The 16,485-nt window shown below is 48.8% G+C and overlaps 1 protein-coding gene across 2 annotated transcripts; it reads right to left on the reverse strand.

Moving 5' to 3' along the window:
* Positions 1–1,775: 1,775 nt before the first annotated feature.
* On the reverse strand, positions 1,776–10,598 carry CHST12 (carbohydrate sulfotransferase 12). Of its 2 annotated transcripts, none has more exons than XM_059484363.1 (2): positions 10,514–10,598; positions 1,776–4,124 (listed from the first exon to the last, which is right to left on the reverse strand). In XM_059484363.1, the coding sequence occupies exon 2, from the start codon at positions 4,028–4,030 to the stop codon at positions 2,780–2,782; it is 1,251 nt and encodes a 416-aa protein (XP_059340346.1). In that variant the 5' UTR covers positions 4,031–4,124; positions 10,514–10,598; the 3' UTR covers positions 1,776–2,779. The 2 variants fall into 2 exon arrangements, with proteins under 2 accessions (XP_059340346.1, XP_059340347.1); XM_059484364.1 differs by lacking the exon at positions 10,514–10,598 and adding an exon at positions 10,178–10,370.
* Between the last annotated feature and the right edge of the window lie 5,887 nt (positions 10,599–16,485).

A 16,485-nucleotide genomic window follows, 5' to 3' on the forward strand; every position in this document is an offset into this window, starting at 1 on the left:
AGGGAAAGTAGAGAACACAGGGCCCTCGGCGGCCTCATGCCATCCGTACATTTTCCTGCCTGCAGTTCCAGGGAGGCTGATGGAGCCATTGGGATGCAGGCAGCTTGCTCAGCTTCACACATCGGCTGTTTTGGACCTCAGTGTGATGCAGAGTGGTGTTAGCACATAAAGCTGGAATTCACTCACTTCATCCAGCTTTGGATGTGGAAAGAGGAATCAGTGTGTTCCAAGTCTCCCCTGTCTAGCCAGTGTCAGCAAGGGAGCCTTGGAAAAACCTTCATCTTCTATGGCTATTAAATCACAAGGCAGCCACATGGAGAGGATAAACTCTCACACCACATGGAGCAGCTGCTGGGCAGCCTTTGCAGCCGTTTTGCACCTTGTCTGCCCACTGCACAACCAGGACCTTGCTGCCAAAAATGGTCACACTGCAAACCATTCCTGCCCTGGCCTGGATGACTGCCAGCCAGTGACCTTGAGAAGATGTTCCTGGGACAGGCTGTGGCCAGGAATCACAGGACAAGTGTGGCTGGGGAGGCAGCAGCTGGTTTGCAGGGTGGCACTGGGATCCAGCAGCCAAGCACTGCTCAGAGGGGCAGGAAGAGAGAGGACCAGAGCAGGGGAAGCAGCTGGTGGGAAGCTCACACGGCATCTGTGCTTTGGCCCCAGCCCCTGCCATGCCTGCACATACTAAACATCAATTACATGGAAATTAAAAGAGGAAAAAATAAACACTTTGAAAAGACAAGAGATGAAAACATCCACGCTGTGTTTTTTGAAGAGAGGGATGAACCCACCCTGAAGAAATGTAAATGTAGCAGGAATCAAGAGACTCCCGGGATTACTCATTACAGGAGACGAGACTCCACATCTCTCTGTTTTGCAGCAATTAACTGTTAACTGGGGAAAAAATTGAATAGATCAACACTTTTCTATTATTAGTTTTAAATAATGACTCAGAAGCAGGCACTTCCTTTTTCCCCAAGCTATGAGGAGCAAAGCACCAAGACCCTGACGACGGCTTCAGGCTCATTTAAACTGCAAATATCTCTGCACAAATTACAGGAGAGTGGTGTGAGTACAAGGAGAAACAAACCCTTTGTTTTGAGTCTAACTACCAGCAATTACCTCTCATTTATAGGTTATAAAGCTTGATACAGCACATTTATTAGAAAGAGCATGGAGTGCCCAGACGTACTTGTGCAGAAATTGGGGAAGTGAGGGGAGAAAGAGAGAGGAAAAATCACGCCTGCTGATGGCCTTGGAGAGAAACTGAGTTAAAGGCCAATACAAAGAAGTCTCCCCAAAACACAGAGCTGTCTCCCAAGGCCTGACCTTGGACCTTAATCACCAATACCATCTACAGTCCAGGGAAATAATTAAGCATTTCAGCTCTGAAAGAGTTGCCTGCCTAATCTGCTAAGCAAACAGTTTTTGCAGAGCAATTGAGAGAGAGAAAGAGAAGCAGATTCAGCTGATGAGACACAAAAAGTCTCTAAAGGCATTAATTTCCTTTGGGAAGCAGCCCACATGCTCCCAGCACAGTGGGAACCATCACTCCTGCAGCAGGTCCCAGCAAGGCAGATGATCAAATCTGCATCAGCCATTTGGAATAAGCAAAAAGGCAGCAGATGAGGATGTGGTGTCACGAGCAGTAGCAGGAATGCTGAAAACAGAAAAACTTTGAGTTGACCTTGACATCTGCTTATTGGAAGAAACCTTTTGGATTTTCTTTTCCGTGGGATAAGCATTTACATCCCTGCCCATTCCCTTAAAGGGTGCACAGGGATGATGAGGACACAGCACAGATCTCAAGGGACCTGCACTGCCTGCAGCAGTGAGCGGGACACGGAGCAGCAGAGCACCAGGGCCTGGCCAGTTCACCCATCCAGGAGCACTCTGCCCATCCTGGCTGGCCACAACCCCTAGGAACATCCCCACCCTCCTGGAATGGGACAAGGCATGGGAATGCTCCACACAAGCAAGGTATAGGGGCTGAAGCTCAGCTTTGTGGACAGCAGAGCCCCACAGTGCTTGGCCAAAAGGTCAGGCAGTGCAGAGGTGCTGTGTTGGCCACCTGCATGCCCCAAAACACCCCACAGGACCTGCAGTCACTGCTCCCAATGCCATTTCCTTCCTGTGACCCTGGTGTCACACTCCACACCTGTGAGCAGTGAGTCAGATCCTTCAGAGTGTTCTTCCAGGCCTGTTTGGCAGAGTCAGGCACTGACCCATCCCACTGCCTCAAGCCCATCTCGGAGTGACCAGCAGCCACCACCACCAACATCCCATCCAAGTGCTCTGCAAACCTTGGACCTCCGAAACAGCAGCCCTGAGATAACACACAGAGGCAGGTACATAATTTCTTATGGTTTTCTTTTACTTTTTTTTTTTTTATTCCTTCCCTTCCTTTGCCATGACACACGCTTTGTTTTAAATATCTTAAATATATTAATTTTTAAAAAGTATTAATAAAAAGCTACTGAAGGACATGATTGGCAGAGTGACCAAGGGCAGCAACCCATTGCAAAGTATGGGGGCATTTTAAAAAACAGAAAACAAATGATAACCCAAAAAAATGGCATTTTTTGCATATGCAGAGCTGGCTGTAATACCCTGGACTCTGGCATTATTGTAAAAATGGAAGGGGAAGCAGTAGAAAAAATATATTCCATTGTACCAACTTGCATTGGGAAGGGAGTTAAGAGCAAAAACGAGGAGGATTGAAACATTTTTGGTATTTCAGATGTTCCCTCCCACACCCACTGCCCAATCACTCTCAGTCTTTAAGCAAGTTTTCTGGCTTGGGGTAGCCAAAGAGTACAAAATCTGCTTCATAAAGCTTGTAGAGCTGCTGCCTCCAAGCCAGTGGGATTTTGGCAAACCAGTTATCTTCCCAGCTGCTGGCAGTCCTGTTTCGGTAGCTGGGTGGGAAGCGAAGCAGCCTGTCCACTTTGAGGAGCTGCAGTAAATAAGCAGCATCCTCATCCAGCGTCTCCAGCTTCCCGATGAAATCATAGTCTATCTGGCACGGGTGGCACAGACGGTAAACCTGCCTCCAGTGCTCATTGAAGGGGGCCATCTTCTCTGTCCTGGGATCCAGTAAGTACTGGATGAAGTCAGAAAAGGAGACTTTGAGGCCCGCCCCGAAGGCCTCGCTGACGGAGGTGGGAAGGTTGGTGTGGTTGGAGTAGAGCTTCAGCATGGGGATGGCGAAACGCCGGTAGAAGTCCTCGTTCTCCAGCTCGAACTTGCTGCGGAAAGCGGAGATGAGGCGGACGAAGGGGTCTCGCACGAAGAGGAACTTGGTGTATTTCTTCAGCTTGATCTTCATCAGGTGCCGCGAGAACTTCCCGTAGCGGCGCCAGAACTTGTTGAAGGTCAGGTGGGTGCTGGTGTTGTGGACGTGCTCGCGGGGGATATCCAGAGGGTTCCTGTAGGGCACCCCCTGGTCCAGCAGGCTCTCACTCAGCACGATCATCACACGTTTCCAGTTGGTGCAGGCCACCTTGGGCACGTAGCAGTAGATGACGCCGTGGCGGTCATCCACAATCAGGTGGTTGAGCTCGTAGTTGGGAATGTCATCGAAGGAGCGCTCCTTGGTGGGGAAGGTGAAGCTGGAATTGGCACAAAACTCACGCAGTGTTCTCTGCCTCTCTACCTGCAGCTTCTCTTGGTCCAAGCTGTTCCTGTCCTTGTGGGTAGACCAGTCATAGCCCCGCACATTCTCCTCCAAGTTACTCACCACAGGCTTGTTGGAGCCCTGGACGAGGAGCTGCTCTGTCTTTCGGGCGATAGAGCTGTTCTGTTTCAGGCTCGAGCTCAGCAGCTTTGCCAAAAATTCATCTACATCTGGCAAAGTTTCCCAGTCCTCACCTGCTGCGATGGCTCCCGAGGAATGGGGTCTGGAGAAGGATGTGTGCAGGTAGAAGTGAGCTGTGCCCACGTTGTCCCAGTACACAATAATCAGGAGGATCATGAAGATGGAGACCAGCACCACAGACAGACGGAGGAGCCGCGCTTTGGTCATCCTGACACTACTGTGGTAGCTGGCTTTCACCTGGACTCACCTCTGGCTTGTGGAGTGAGGCTTGGGATCCAGCATGGTGCTGCAGAGCAGGAGCCTGGAAAGGTATGAGGAAAGAAAAGTTAATCCTTAAGAAATCCTTCTAGTTTGGAGAGAATGACCTGGCACAGTCAAAACTTGTTGTGGGTATGACCATCCCCATTTCCACATGGGGAGAGCTGTGAGAAGCACCCCGCTGGAAAGAGGCTCATCAGAACATGGCCTGTCAGTTGTCACTTCACTGGGAACAGGTGAAACCCTTTTATCAGTACACTGTCTACAGACTTCTGCTGCATCAGAAAGCAGCTCGGCAGTGCTGTGTGTACAAAGATGTCACTGGCTGCTGCTGAACTGCACACAGGCTGCCTGATGAGTACAAAATGTGGGAGCAGCAGGTGAGAGAGCAGCCTGGGGCCAAGCTGGGACTCTGCTGGGAGCATCTGGATATATGTGGGGGGACAGGCAGCAAAGGGTGGAAGGGAGTGGGACAATTTCCTAAAGGTCAGGATTTGGTTGCCTCTTTTGTGCCAGATCAGGTGACCTGACAAAACCTGGACACACTACACAGTGGAGGCTGAAGGTTAAACCAGTCTAAACCCGGACAAACTACACAGTGGAGGCTGAAGGTGGCCAGAGACACCCCCATGTGCTGCTTTGTGCCACACAAGGAGACACACACTCTGAGGTCTGAGACTGGCTGAACATTGCTCCTGCTGGCTCCACCAGCAGCAGCTCAATCTGATGCTGGGACCAAATTCCTCAATTCAGGAGCAGCAGCCTGGAGTCTGAGGATGGCATCACTTCTTGCAGCTCAGTCCTCCTGAATTCTGCATCCTGCCCTCTGCCTGAGTGTGAGCGAGTGTGCGCAAGCATGCGTGAGTGTGCCCAAGTGTGCAGGAGCGTGCCCAAGTGTGCCTGAGTGTGAGTGAGTGTGCCCAGGTGTGCGAGAGTGTGCCTGAGTGTGCGCGAGTATGCCTGAGCATGTGAGAGTGTGAGCAAGCGTGTGTGAGCGTGCCCGAGTGTGCGCAAGTGTGAGAAAGTGTGCAAGAGTGTGCGCGAGTGTGAGCAAAATTGTCCGAGCATGCCCGAGTGTGCCCAAGTGTGCAAGAGTGTGAGTGAGCGTGCCCAGGTGTGAGCAAGTGTGTCCGAATGTGCCCTTGCTCCTGCCCTGGCTGTTGGCCTCACTGCTGGGCAGGAAGGCTCTGAGCAGGGCAGTGTCCAGGACAAGGCACAGATCTGTGCCCAGCTGTGCCAGGATTGATCCCCACCCCAGCATCCCCGCACTGCACAGCCCATAGAGACTCCGTGGAAAAGAGCTGGCAGGCCAAAAGCAGGCATTATAATGTGTCGCAATTTTATCAGTTTCATAGCAGTCATGGCTTTTTATCAATATTAAGTTTCTGGAATTAAATTATTTCAAGAGAAGTTTTGTTTAAATTTAAAAAAAAAATAGTAAAATGTAATGATTTCAGGCCTAGAGCTTACTGAGGCAAGTTGGAGAGTATTAAAATACATACACAGAAAGTATGCAGAGCCAATTACCTTTCAGACCTCCTTGATTTTTATACCGTCTAGCACATAAGAAGAAAGAAGTCTCCATGCAGGAGATCCATGATTTCAGCTTTTGGTATCACTGAAAACAAATTCCTTATTGGAGTTATGAATACAGGGCTGAAGGTGCCACTGGCTCAGTGGCTAAAGCAAGTCCCTGCTGAGAGAACATCACTGACCTGAACACACCATCTTATCTACTCTGTGTGAAGGCACCCAGTAGGTGTTATCTCCATGACCTCTCTTGGTAGCTATTTCATTTTGCCAGGAACAAAGATTACACAAACAGTTCTCCTACAATCCCCTGCCAAGGGATACAGTCCCGATAAGAGCCACACATCAATAAAAATCTAAAGGAGACATTACCTTTAACTGAATGATTTTTGAGATTAAGGGTGCTCTGGTAAATCTGTGTTTGTGCCCAGACACTGTTGAGTCAGGACCTCTTTTGCTGCTTTAATGTAATTTATATTTCTGTCACACTCAACACTAACAACTCTTGATCACCAAAGACAGGTGAGAAATAAAGAGGCAGCTCAGATCATCCATTCTGAGGGGTGCAGCAGGTTTGAGTTTTTGCTTTAACCAGCCCCATCTTTTCACTGTTGTCTGCTTTCCATGACTCCCAGCCTCTTTCTTCCCACAAGATCCTCAGGGAACACCCATCTCCCCGCCCTGCTGCATGTTTTCTGGTCCAAGGCTCTGTGCAGAGGCAGGCTGGCAAACCAGCCCTGAGCTCTCCCCAAGCCAGCAAGGAGCCAGTGCCTACAGCCAGGGAAGAACAGCACAGCAAAAGTGAGGTACAAGTAGTTACTGCAATGTTCTCCACCCCTCCAAGCATAGTCCAAGCTCTGATTATAAACACAGAGCAGCACCTACAGATAAAAAACAAGAGCTGTCCTTTCCACAGACATCCTAAATATTTCCAATGACTTCAGCACAAACCCTGAGAACACCAGCTTTGAAAACAAAGCCACTTCAGGGCAAGCTGCCCTGAAAAGTTTTGTTAAAATGAAGGCTGGGTGTCTCTTCTTCCCAAAACACAGAAGTTGCTCCCCAGCCAATTCACACCACCCTTAAACAACATCAACCCCACCCTACACAGAGATGCAGAAGAACTCAAATCCAGATTCGCAGAAGTGCTGAGCTCTGTCATTCCCAGGGAAAAGGTGCTCAGTACCTCTGAAGTTCACTGCAGCCTTGCAGTGAATGACTTGGTAAAAAGTCCCTTGCATGGTTGCGCTTGTGTCTCAGGAGTGACAGGTTTTAACAACCAAAGTCCAGGTTTCAAACATTAGACAAGAATTTAGTAACAAAGAGGAACAATACTAGACACTGTTACATGTCAAAGTATTAGGTCAACTTGTCCCAGGACACAAAACACATATCTGAAGGCTTATGGTTTCTCCACCCTGGTGTATTTATTTACAATTTGGAAGTAGGGACAGACAGAAATTCAGCAGAGCTGTAGCCTAACACAGGCTTTGCACTGCCACACCAAAAAGTGCCCTCTCCTGAAGCCAGGTTTTTATTCTGCCTGTGAAGGGGATCTGGAGGAACTGCAGACATAACGTTTTACACTCTGCAGAGCAAGAAGCAGGTATTACTCAGCAGTAATTCTCCTTATTTAGCTAGTCAAGATTGAGGATGGAGCAGATCTGAGAAGAAATACTCAGAGAGATCAGCAGAGAGCTAAAGAAGGGGCAAATTACATATGTGCGTCAGCACTTCAGACCAAGCATCTGAGTCCAGCAGCAGAAGATAATAGAGGGACACTGCCAAGCCTCCTGCTTGGCACACTCCTGGGTTTGAGTTTTGCCCAAGTCTGTTCTTGCTTTTGATCCCATTTAGCTGCTCAGGGCAGGGACTGCTTCCCACTCTGGATGAATAGGGTGCCCACTGCGCACAGAATCCCAGCACGCTGCGCTTCCAGCGCCGCTCGAGCCCTCTGGGCTGCCTGGAATGCAGCGAGCCTGGAAAGCTGCATGGAGCATCCTCTCCTGCTGTGCCCAGCCCAGCAGCTCCCACAGCCCTGGGCAGCACTGCAGCCTCCCAGCAGAGCTGTCCCAGCCAGGCAGGGACACATCACCCTGCTGGCAGCAGCGACAGGAGCAGGCTGGACACTGTGTGTGGCACCCACATTCCTGGGGCAAAGGAAAAGAGGGATCTTCACCAAAGCCACCCCACAATACAGCTTCACCAAGTGCACCCCAAGGGCTCCAGCCTGCTTTCCAGGACACTGCACACAGGCCTGCCAGAGAGTTTGGCTTTTCCAAGACACACACACACACAGCAGCAAGCAGCATAAAATCAGAAAGACTCCACTTCTATTAACTCTGCCAGTGCCAGAGAGGAGCCCTGGAAAAGAGCAGTAAGACAGCTTAATGCCCCCTCAGAAGGAAAGCACTGCAGAAAACAAGAGTTGCTCTATTGATTATGAGCCATCCCCTTCCTGAGCACTTCATAAAGGATGCCAGACTGAAAGCACAAATTAGAGCTCTCTGTGCACATTAGAGGGAACGTGCCTCTGTCTTCCCCTTGCAAGAATCAAAAGGGAAAGCTTCCAGAAAGAGCCAAGAATTTACATTCAAGTTCAACCCAAAGTCACCAGCCAACAGGAACATGCACCAGGATCCAAACAAAGCTGCCTCTGTGACACGGTGCTGGCAAACTGGAGAGTGGACCAAGTGCTATAATCACCCTACAGAGTCCCCTGAGCAGCCATCCCGTGACCATCTCCAACCTGAACCTGGCCTGGGTGTGAACCAAGAGCTTTGCTCCCCATGCCAGGCCTGGGAAAGACGCCATGGTCTGAGGTCACTCGTACCATGACAGGTCAAACCCCTGCTGTGTCAAACAACCACCTCTCAAATTCATTTAACACCAGAAAAAGGGGATGTCCCCAGCATCTTATTGCAAAAGCCATTGCAGATGCAACTCCTCGGGGGTTTGGAAACTTTATTTCCACTTCACAGCCCAATTGTAACTGTTTATTCTTAAGATAGATAAGAGCTAAAGTAATTTGTGTCTCTTTATTCCTCTCCTCTTGGCTTTATGGAACAACTACATTCTCTTCCAGCCTCTCTGCAAAAGTAACTCCAGCTCACTTACAGGAGCAGAAAATAAAGCAGCTTACAGAAAGGCATGTGCCAGACACAGGGGACAATAAACCCTCTCTATGAACAGCAGTGGTTTTGAAAGAAATGTGCCTTCCAAAGGCTTGGGTGCAGATCCCCTCTCTTCTTGCTTTGGGTTTCCCCAGCAGTAGGAACTATCTCAACTCCTCCAGTGCTCACTTGATCTAACGTGAAAAGATACAGGATTTCTGGCAACTTACTTGGATTTCGCCTGCTTAGGAAGACAGAAAGAAGTGCAGTAAGAACTTTTAAAAACACATCAAACCCTCACCAAATTCAAATGGATACCTTCCTTTGGGGCACTTCACCAGGGATCACTGGACTCCTGCAGCCTTCTACACTTATATATCATGGTACACACCACTTATGCTTAGGGAATCAGCATCCTCTAGAAAAGTGGAATCTAATTTAATCTCCTAAAGGTGCAGGAGAACAAGCACCCACCAGTGAAAGCAGTCTGTACCAATAAACAAATTTCATGCACTTGGCTATCACTCAACACATTGTTTCTGCCCAGCTTCCCAAAAGTCTTGTACCCTTTGCAGAGCAAGCAAGTTTTACCTCATCAAATGACACCAATACTTACATTAGTATAAATGTACACCATAAGCAAAAAAATGGATCTGCTTTGCATGTTGTACCACAACTTAGCCCATATATGTTAGAGACCAGCAGAAGACCATCCTAATCTAGAGTTTGCCAGCACCTTGCCCACCACTGCTGCCACAAAGCCCAAATTTACAGGCTCGGCAGCATTTGTCACCTCTTTTTTAATATCACAATTTGTCACAATTTCCTGAATTTCAGGAAGAAACTCCCAAAACAAAGGACATACTGTTCATCCATTACTTTTATCACAAACTTCCAGCACACGCACCATCCCTAGCTTCACAATCGCACCTCAGGCAGCCCCGATGCTGCAGCCCGGGCCAACAACACCCGGGGACATCTGTTGTGTGTCACCCCTGAGAGCCACCACTTGCTGTAATCACCTTGCAAACACCTGGTTCCGGCAGTTTTGAGCTCTGCAGTGAAGTTCAGGCGGAAGAAGAGCGTTCAGGGCCGGATGCTCGGGGAGCAGCGCTGGAAGCCGGGCAGTGCCGGCTGCATCCCGGCATCGCTCCCGCTGCCCAGCCCGGCAGGGGCTGCAGAGCAGCCGGTACGGCTGCACCAGCCTCAGGCCCAGCACCGGGGCTGGAGGGACTCATAGAATCATTAAGGTTGGAAAAGATCTCGAGGATCGAGTCCCACGATCATCAATCTAACGCTGTCAAACCGTGACCCCAAGTGCCACATCTACATCCACCTCCAGGGACGGTGCCACCACCACCACCTCTCCGGGCAGCTCGTTGCCTGGGTCAGCTCCAGGCTGTTTCCTCTTCTCCTGGCCTTTTGATATTTGGAAGAAAAGACCGACACCCACCTGTCTACAACCTCCTCCCCGGTGGCCGTACATAAACGATGTGATCCCCCCGCTCCTCCTTTAATCCGGGCTAAACCCCCCCCAGCTCCCTGGGGAGCGTCCAGCCGGGAAGGTGCCGCGTGTGCGGAGAACGGGATCTGCCCCGCAGAGCCCCCACAGCCCAGCCCCGCGTCCCGCCGGACCGAGCCCTACCTGGCACCGGGGAGAGCGGAGGGACAGGCGGGGGCACGCCGCGCTCATAACCGGGAGCTGGTCCGGCCCCGGGGCGGCACCACCTCAGCGAGCCCCGCCCGGCCTCTCGGACAACCCCCGAGCCCTGCCCGGCCCCGCGCTCACCTCCCGCCCGGGCACCGCAGCCTTCGCCTTCTTCTTCTCCTTCTTCTCCTTCTTCTCCTTCTCCTCCTCCTCCTCCTCCCCCTCCTCCCGCCGCGCTCCCGGCGCCGCCTCTCGCGAGACGCCGCGCGCGGGGGTCCCCGCGGGGCCGCGCAGGCGCCGCTCCGCCCGCCAGGGGCGGCCCCGGCCGCGCGCCCGCCCTCGCCTGAGGGAGCGCCGGGCTGGCGGCTGTGGGGCGGCTCCTGAGCCCTCACACCCTCCCAGCGTGAGGAGAAACGGCCATAAAATAAACCACACGATTCACCTCAACATGTGGAAGGGCTGCCTGCCATGGAGGGGGGCAGAGCACTGGAATAGGGTGGCCAGAGAGGGTGCGGGTCTCCCTCTGTGGAGATATCCCACACCCACCTGCACACGTTCCTCTGTCGCTTGCTTTAGGTGACTCCTCTGTGGCAAGGAGTTTGAATAGGTGATCTTCAGAGAGCCCTCCCAACCCTGAAAATTCTGTGATTTTGTAAAAATTTAACGTAAAGCTCACTTTTAAATTAATTGCAGGTTACCACACCATGACGCTGTGTGGGTATTTAATGTCCCTGAAGCTTGGGTGGCCAGCAGTCATTATAAGGAGCAAAGTTTAAATAACTGGACACAGTAAGGCTAGAAAATGCTGCTGAGAAATCCCAGCACAGTTTAAGCTCCTTTTGCTTCTCTAGTTGTTTGTGATTGGTAAGAATGGAATAAAAAAAAAAATTAGCCCAGCACTGAAAAGTTCCGCTTTGCACAAGACACGGGCTGCAGCCTCACATCCAGCAATAATCAAACATACAAGTGATAATTTACAATCCCACCTCCAAGATTTCAAGCCCCAGCTTTTACATAAATTAAGACTTAAAATGTAGATTTTTCATACAGGGAAGTTCGCACATCCCATGGCTCTGTACTCTTCACAGCAGTCATGGAAAATTATCAAACTCTTTGTCACACAAACTTTCCCTTTGGAGATGCAGCCTCAGACTGAGGTGCTCATCTCAATTCAGCTCACTTGAAATGACACCAAACACTGCAACTTTTTCATGGTGATTCAGCCCAAAGGTATTTAGCAGAGATGTATATGATTGGAAAGCTTCATTTTCCCTCATTTTTGGTCCTGCACTGTTTGCAGGTCATGTGAGGTCTTGTAAATCAATCCTGGCTCAGGACTTGCTGGCACAGATTTGTCTTACATACAGTCTGTGCTTATTTTATCTTTATTTTTATCTTTATTTCTTTGTTTATCTCAAAAAGTCAGCTCTAGAGACAAGTGTTACTGACCTTCCACTTCCCTGTCACGGTTTTTCCTGCTGCTTTCTGTTTCGCAAGGAAAATTGGCTGCTTGCTACACCCGCTCGCACCCTTGCATTGATTGCATCCCCACTTCAGGGGTTTAAGGCATTAATAGAGACAAGTAATTAAGCTTCCTCATCCCTGGAGTGAATTATCCCTCATCTTCCCAACAGCAGAGCAAGAGGCACAGAGAAATAGGAGCGTGTACAGTGTCACCCAGTGAGAAACAGCACACAGGAGAATCCTTTGCAAGTGCTGCAGCTGTAAAATAGATTCTCCATCCATTTGAAATAAATGCCCAAACCTACCTGAGACTGTCACCTTAGAGGAGGGAAGCCACTTCTGCTTGGGGCAAGGAGTCACTATTCCATGCAATTATCAGAACCATTTTATTTGCAGCATGTTTTAAAAGACTCTTAATGGAGAAGGCTGCCAGCTGAAGATGTTTGTTCCAAAAAGGAAACCACATTCCCGCAGTTTCCCTCCAGGCCAATAATTCTTATCAGGGTCTTCACCTACCACCACTGCTGCCTCTCTGCCTGCAGTGAGATCTGAAATACTCTGTAGACAGGAGAGAGCTAAGAGCAATCCCTGGCTGCTCTCGCAGCCAAACATCTGCTCACCCAAACAGCATTCCAGACGTGCAGTACACCTCCCAGCTTCACAGCAGCACACAGGGAAAGAACAGGGAAACTGTGTCTCAGGCATTTACATTTGGTTTTAATAGTCAGGGAGCCTTTTGGATGCATGGGTGGCATCCACACTTTTGCCCTGGGAAAAAACAGTGGCTTGGGCTCCATGCTGACATCTTCTGGGAGATGGACACTGCTGGGAAAAGGAGGATTTCCTCTTCTCCTGGACTCTGTTAACACCCTGCTTGTTTTAGACTGAAGCTAACAGCTAGAGCACACAGGACAGAACAAAGATTTGAAGTAGGGATATAGAACAGGAAATCTACAGTGTATAAGCTTCTCTCCTCCCTGCTCACCTTCCCTCTGCTCTTCAGCAGCATGAGAAGCTTAAATACATTTTAAGGCACTTTTGAATCTGCATCCTCAACTTCCAGCAATCTTGAAATTGCAGTCCATTTGGGCCAAAGAGAGTCCTGTTCACGGGTGACTTCTGTTCAGCCCTGGGCTGGCTCCCCAGGCTGTGGCTTTTGCCAACCGCTGGCACCATCTGCAGGCCCTGCAAGAGAGGGAAGAGGAAGAACTCTGACAAATTTCTCACACCTTCATTTGACTCTCTTTGCCAGTCAAAATGGGGAAGAGACAGTTTGCTACAGGCTGTGGAGGGATGAGTTTGGCAAAAGCCAAGAATCTGCACATAACTGGAAGATCCCAAGCTGACACCTTCAGTGGAAGCAGTATGTTGGCAGGTGGCTAACTCAGATAAAATTCTGTACTTCACATATGGATTAGAGTGGGGTTATGAGCACCTCTGAAAATGTTATTTTCTCTTCCTAAGAGGTTATTTTTGCCTAAAGGGAGATGGAGTGTAACTCCTTCTGGAACATTGCCCATGTCATCTGTTGCAAAGAAAAAAGGCTTAAAACTTGGCTATAAAACCTCTACCCATGTGACTGCTTTCACAACTGGACCATTTGTGTTGCATTTACAGCTCTTTTAGTTCAGATTGCACCAGAGCAAGGGCTGAAGAGTGCCACAGTTCCTCCGGTGCCAGCCAATCTGATATTTCATGCACTCACTTGTTTCTGTAGCTCCTGTCCTTTGATGTGACCAGCATTGCTGTGCTGGGTGGTGCTTGCAGGAGCTTTGCCTTTTGGCAGTACCTTGAGTGGAGTCCCCTCCGTTGGAAGCAGAGAAAGATTTGTTATAAACAGTAGAAACAGAACACAGATTAAAAGTATTTTGCAATGTACAAGTTGCTAATATCTAGCCAAAATAAATTAGTGCACTGTAAATCAAAAATTAGCCATTCTTTAGTTTAAAAAAAATTAAGAAAAACTTATGAGGATCAGTAAACACTCCTTCCCAGAACTGTGAAGGATTCTGGCAACATTTCAATAGGATTGGGGTGTCCAGTTCCCCTTAACTCCTCCTGGTATTGTGTGTCTGCACAAGCAAAGCAACTCAAGCTGGCAGATGGTCAGTGCAGCCTATCATGGTGTCCTTCTGAGGCTTAGCTGGGATATGAAACAAAGACTAAACTGAAATCAACAACTTGCTGCACATGAACCCAACTGAACATTAATGCTTCCCCATAGGTTACAGTGGCATAGCTGAGGCAGTTGTCTACAAAGGATGTGCTTTCTTACCAACAAAAGCTACTTACACCATGGAAAAAATATTATCTTACTGATAGTTCTGATTGTTAGCATTTAGCCTGACTTATTTGTCACATGACAATCCATCTTCTCCAGCAGAGCTGATGCAGGATGTCCCCATCTGTGAGATGTGATGTCAGGCACAGAGAAATCTCTTTGCCCCCTACCTGAATGGTGGCTGACAAGAGCCCTGGCCTTGGTGGCAATGCATCTGTTGCTTGCAGCTTTGGATGGATGGAAGAGGGTGGCTTGGTGCAGGGGGCTCTCACAGACTTTGTACTGGGGCTTGAGGGACTCCAGGGCTTATCTTTCAAGATCTGAAAAACATCAATATGAGTCAAACCCAGTGGTGTTGTCTCTGACCTCTGACTGTTTTCCACATTGCACCAAAAATATTCCCTGCCCTTCCCACCTGACCAGCTCAGCTTGCTCTTTAGGCAGGAGGTCAGGGGCATTGTAGAAGAATAAAGATATTTAACTTATTTCCTCATGCAATTTGTACTATGTTTCTCTTACTCTATTTAAAAACCACTTGCTCCCCTGGATCTGTGCCTTTTGCTCAGCTCATCCCTTTTAGAAAAAAACCTCTAAGATAAGCTTGTGTTCCCACCCTGTGAAAGTTTGGTTCTTTTGTTCTTTAGCAATTTCCTCCAAGGTCTCTGGACTCAGTAGAACAGCAGCAAAATCTACAGGAGGCTTTTCCCCATGGAAAATCTCACATACACTGGGTTTACCTGCTCTGCATGTTCTGCCATCACAAGAGCAGGATGCTTTCCACAACAAATGTGCCTTGAATTCAGTTCCTGCCGTACTGACCTGCTGAACTGAGCTTTCTGGCAAACCAGAGAAAGTTGGGCAGAGATGGGTATCCAGAGACCACACTTCCTACAGAGTGTCATTTTAGATGATCTGTAACTGCCACTGTGAACAGAATATGCCAAGAGGTTAACAGATGAAAGCACAGATCCCTTATCGACAGGCAGAGATGGAACATGTCTAGCTGAGAGCTGTCAAGCTGTGGGGAAAGCAAGAAAGCTGGTAAACCTGGTGATAAAGAACACAGCAAGGAATACCTCCAATTCATTTTTGTCCTCTGATCCTCACTATCTTGGCTACTTTATTTGGTTTTAAAACCTGGCAACAGAGCAAATTGAAACATGTCCCGTAGCTCTCCCTGCAGAGAAGGCTCCTGCTAAAACAGAGCTGCTTTGCAAGAGCAATATACCAGGAAACTTTTTTAAGGGATTTCACTTTCCAGGGGTCCTCCCAGTTTGGTATCTCCCAGCTTTGTGGACTTACCTGGGAGGTGCTAGGTCTCCATGCCCTAGCGAACAAGTCTAATAATAAGAAAGACTTGTCTAACTCAAGGGTGATGGAGGGAATGTCAAATTTCACCCCCCAGGGAATCATTCATGCCTGTCCTGTGCTGTTCTACCAGCAGCAGGTTGATCTCTTCTCTTGCTGCTTCCTGAGGGTCCTGTGAATCCATGAATCCATGACATCCCTGTCTTCCTCCTCTGTATTTCTTCCTTTCTCCTCCTTTCATAGCATATCATCCCTGTATGCACCCTGAGCCTTCTCTGGTTTCCAGCTGCCAGGAAAAAAAAAAAAAAAGAAGAAAGGAACTTCTGAGACACAGTGACATAGCTCTAGTGATGCATAGCCCTTCATTGTGTCTGTCCAGCCTCTTCTTCCATGACAACAGCAGAATTAATTAGTCCAGGCTGCTCTGAAGCTGCACAAACCACGCAAAAGAACACAATTACCTTCCTCCCTTTGCCTCCTATGTGATTTTTCTGTGGAAAGAACGCCCCAACACAAATTACTGCCTGTTTACAGGAGCTTGTTGAATATCTTTTGATATCTTTCATGTCCTCAAGATTGTTTTAACCGTAAATGACCAGTACACAAAGGGAGTCTACAAGAAAGATGGAAAGAAATTTTTTACAAGGACATATAGTGGCAGGACAAGGGGAAATGGTTTCAAACTGACAGAGGCAGGGTTAGATCAGATGTTAGGAAGAAATTCCTTACTGGGAGGGTGGTGAGGGTTGCTCAGAGAACCTGTGAATGTCCCATCCCTGGAAGTGTTCAAGGCCAAGCTGGATGAGGCTTAGAGCAACCTGGTGCAGTGGAAGGTGTCCCTGCCCTTAGCAGGGGTATTGGAATGAGGTGGTCTTCCAACCCAAACCATTCTATGATTCTATAATATTTACAGAGGCATTAGGTGGGTGACTAGTGATAGGGAACTGATGCCTACTTATAAATTTATCCAGAAGAATAGGATGCTGCTGCATTTCCTGGCATGGAATCATGCCTAGAGGCTCTGCATCAAAATGGAAACCACTTCACAAGCACTGAGTGA

This window comes from Ammospiza nelsoni, chromosome 17 (assembly GCF_027579445.1).
Source record: "Ammospiza nelsoni isolate bAmmNel1 chromosome 17, bAmmNel1.pri, whole genome shotgun sequence".
NCBI classification, from domain to species: domain Eukaryota; kingdom Metazoa; phylum Chordata; class Aves; order Passeriformes; family Passerellidae; genus Ammospiza; species Ammospiza nelsoni.